This window comes from Formica exsecta, unplaced genomic scaffold (genome assembly GCF_003651465.1).
Source record: "Formica exsecta isolate Colony F162 unplaced genomic scaffold, ASM365146v1 scaffold2728, whole genome shotgun sequence".
NCBI lineage: Eukaryota > Metazoa > Arthropoda > Insecta > Hymenoptera > Formicidae > Formica > Formica exsecta.
In genome coordinates, this window is record NW_021849992.1 from 1,819 (window position 1) to 5,911 (window position 4,093).

At 41.4% G+C, this 4,093-nt stretch overlaps 1 protein-coding gene across 1 annotated transcript; it reads right to left on the minus strand.

Annotated features, from left to right (window-relative positions):
- Positions 1-2,101: 2,101 nt before the first annotated feature.
- Positions 2,102-2,455, minus strand: LOC115237117 (uncharacterized protein F54H12.2-like). The gene has a single exon (XM_029809970.1). The coding sequence runs from the start codon at positions 2,453-2,455 to the stop codon at positions 2,102-2,104; it is 354 nt and encodes a 117-aa protein (XP_029665830.1).
- Positions 2,456-4,093: the final 1,638 nt, after the last annotated feature.

Sequence of the window (4,093 nt, forward strand, 5' to 3'; positions counted from 1 at the left end):
CTAAGATGCTTAGTTTTTGAAAGAAAAGGGGTGTACGGGTGGTCTATGACACCCTGTATATGTATGTATGTATAAAATTTTCGCGTTTCGCCAAAAAGTAATATTTACCCGATAACGTAATAACTTCAATGGGTTGGTCGGGGGGTCTTTGGGATGGTCCTGCTATAGCCTCTTCTGCAGGTCGTTTTCTCGCCATGGCTCCGATATTTGAAACGGCGAGCATATCTATTTTTAACAAAAATAAAAATTTTATTAAAATAAAAATTAAAAATTTACTACATTTTTTGTAATTGTTATTATTATAAGTGAAATATATTTACCTAACGCACGTTGTCGATGGTAATGCATTAGAAGATGGGCTATATAGCCGCCGATATCTTCATCCTCCTTTTTTTCCATAGCTAGTCGGTATGTTATAATTTCACCTGCTATATTTAATAGACGGACATCACCGCCAAAATGTCCCAAGCAAAATACTATCGCCAATGCATCACTCGAATAGCTGTTGGCGGCCTTTTTAAATAAGAGATAATTGTTATCGCTGTCTTCCTCCGATATGCGGTCGAGATATTTTTTGACATCAAATCGTGGTAGAGCAACAGCACACAATAATGTGATTTTTCTTAAAACATCAGCGACACACATTTTCGCACACTCGGACTTCACTTAATTTAACACACAAAAAATTTAAAGAGGTGGAAAACTAATGTTGGATTTGGGAAATCAGAATTTATACATAATCCCCCCACTGTTTCCAAAAGGACAATAAAGTGGGGAAAAAAGTTTCCTTATTCTAGCACTGCCCATTTTTAGTTATTTTCATTTTATGGCTGATTAATTCTATAGGGTTTCGCATTTGCCGCGCCGAAAGAAATTACGTTACCAAAAAATGGATGCCCGTTCCCGCGAAAAGAGTTTGATAAGCCTCGACGTAAAGCGGTTCCTCCGGCGAGAAAACCGTTTGTAACGGTCTACTAGGAATTTGCATATCGTCGACGTATAGTGAAAAGAAATTTATTCCGTAATTTTTGAAATTAAACGGATTAAATTTTCTATCCCTATTAAACGCTTTATTATTAACAAAGCCGACTATTATCCTTTTCGGAAGTTGACCCAGTATTACATTATCTAACGATTCACCCACAACACCACTGTGAATCGTAAATGTTTTAACTTCGACTCTCGTGAGCGGATATTTGGCCGTAACTTAACTCAACATTCTAGCATGCGCGAGTAATAATCCGGCGCTTATTTTCGCCCTTCTCACGAGTAAGCTCGCATCCAGTATATGAATTTTCGACGATGAACCGTTACTGTCCATAAGACAAAACGAATCTTTCGAACGGACGAGCCTTAAGCGTACTTCTACACCGTTAATTAAAAATTTGTCTTGATTGAAAACGTCGCAATGGAGATGCCCTACAAGATCTAGCGCTCGACCGCCGTGAATGTAACGCGCGCGTCTCACGAGAGCGGAATTTGGCGATTTTGATTCCACCGGTTCGTCCATTTGACCGGGTGTATCCGCGTCCCATAGACAGGAGGTTAGATGGGAAGTTTTTGCGGGTGAAGAATAATTTAATAACGCCTCGATGTACGCGCGGTACGCGTAAGCGTTGTTTGGAGGCGACACGACACGAGCATTGAAATACACGTCGATCTAATTGAACATGGAATGAAGTAAATGATTTACGGCCTATAGTGGCCGTGACGGCTGCGCCCCGCCCGTGCCCCGTGGAATTGCCCGACGTTTCTACGCGTACGCGAAGACTTAACATGGTGTGCGTGAGATCTAAATATTCTTCTCCGTGACCCGGGATGACGAATTCTATCGGGGAATCGTCCGAGAGCGAAGTCACGGGTTTGTAATGAATCCATTGCGAACTCTCGATACTAGTTTGTGTGGGCGGTAAAGAAAAGAGATCGAGTTCACTCTTTAAACACTCGCTCGAATGCGTGTGAAGAAAGGACATGCTTATTTACAGCAAATTTTTTTGTCGTCGCTGTAATTCTCACTGTTAGATGTGTTTAGAATATATGCCGTTTAAGAAAATATGTCGGATACGGTGCGCTTTCTAGCAGTTTTACGAGCGATAAATATCTATTCGGCAAAATCGACGATGACTTGACGAGACGAATCGATTTCTATTACATTATCGAATTCGGCGTAAATAATACAATTAACGGTCTCTGTGAGAGCCTTCTCGAATCGCACTTCTAATCGTAAACTACCATGTCTCACGAGATTCCAATGTCCCGCGTAATTAGCTGATAGGTCGGGTGTGAGATCAAAAGCGAATAGCGTATAATCCTTGGAATAATCGTCTCTACTTATAGAATTTCCTTCGTTCAAAAAATGGATGCCCGTTCCCGCGAAGAGAGTTTGATAAGCTTCGACGTAAAGCGGTTCCTCCGGCGAGAAAACCGGTTGTAACGGCCTACTAGGAATTTGCATACCGTCGACGTATAGCGAGAAGAAATTTATTCCGTAATTTTTGAAATTAAACGGATTAAATTTTCTATCCCTATTAAACGCTTTATTATTAACAAAGCCGACTATTATCCTTTTCGGAAGTTGACCGAGTATTACATTATCTAACGATTCACCCACAACACCACTGTGAATCGTAAATGTTTTAACTTCGACTCTCGTGAGCGGATATTTGGCCGTAACTTTACTCAACATTCTAGCATGCGCGAGTAATAATCCGGCGCTTATTTTCGCCCTTCTCACGAGTAAGCTCGCATCCAGTATATGAATTTTCGACGATGAACCGTTACTGTCCATAAGACAAAACGAATCTTTCGAACGGACGAGCCTCAAGCGTACTTCTACACCGTTAATTAAAAATTTGTCTTGATTGAAAACATCACAATGGAGATGCTCTACAAGATCTAGCGCGCGCCCGCCGCGAATGTCACGCGCGCGTCTCACGAGAGCGAAATTTGGCAATTTTGATTCCACTATTCGTCCATTTGACCGGGTGTATCCGCGTCCCATAGACAGGAGGTTAGATGGGAAGTTTTTGCGGGTGAAGAATAATTTAATAACGCCTCGATGTACGCGCGGTACGCGTAAGCGTTGTTTGGAGGCGACACGAGCTTTTGATTGAAATACACGTCGATCTAATTGAACATGGAATGAAGTAAATGATTTACGGCCTATAGTGGCCGTGACGGCTGCGCCCGAAGTATGTCCCGAGGAATCGCCCGGCGTTTCTACGCGTACGCGAAGACTTAACATGGTGTGCGTGAGATCTAAATATTCTTCTCCGTGACCCGGGATGACGAATTCTATCGGGGAATCGTCCGAGAGCGAAGTCACGGGTTTGTAATGAATCCATTGCGAACTCTCGATACTAGTTTGTGTGGGCGGTAAAGAAAAGAGATCGAGTTCACTCTTTAAACACTCGCTCGAATGCGTGTGAAGAAAGGACATGCTTATTTACCGCAAAGCATTTCATAATGTTGCAGGAAAGTTTCATAATAATTTTGCGTCCGATAATAGCTCCAAATTGCCAACGAATATGCGAACCCAAGGATTTTGCAGAGTAATTCACAGCTTCTATAATATCGTGCAAACTTGAGTAAATACCCGATGGTATTTCAGATTTCCTAGCGATGATTTTCTTTTTTTGGGAGCCTATCGTGAATTCTTAAATATTGATAAATTTTATGATTCCTTCTCCAGGACGTATATGAAGAAAGCTAGTCGGAAATTGAATCTCCGTGAGCGCTACTTCCCAACGTCCCTGCAAGTCTATACGTTGAGGTAATTCAGTGGTGAAACACGTGGTTTTATACTCCGGAAAAAACGCATGCTGCTATTACTCGGGAGAATCATATAAAATCCTTCCTCCCTCATTTTTAATTCAAAGATTTTAAACTTGAAGCGGGTATCCAAGAATCGAATTTTGAAGGATATCCTTGCCAACTAACTAATAATTGTTTATTGTTACCACGTCCCCTACTTTTTATCACACGATCGACGATAAATTCTTCCCCTTGCAAGTCTTTAATAACAGATGCTAATTCTTGTTCATAAAAAATCCCGTCTATAACTTCGCCCGCTAAATCGCTTAATTCGTATACG

Bases quoted from the DNA above. Each gene is read 5' to 3' on its own strand.
- LOC115237117 (XM_029809970.1), bottom strand. From the start codon at position 2,455: ATGCAAATTCCTAGTAGGCCGTTACAACCGGTTTTCTCGCCGGAGGAA.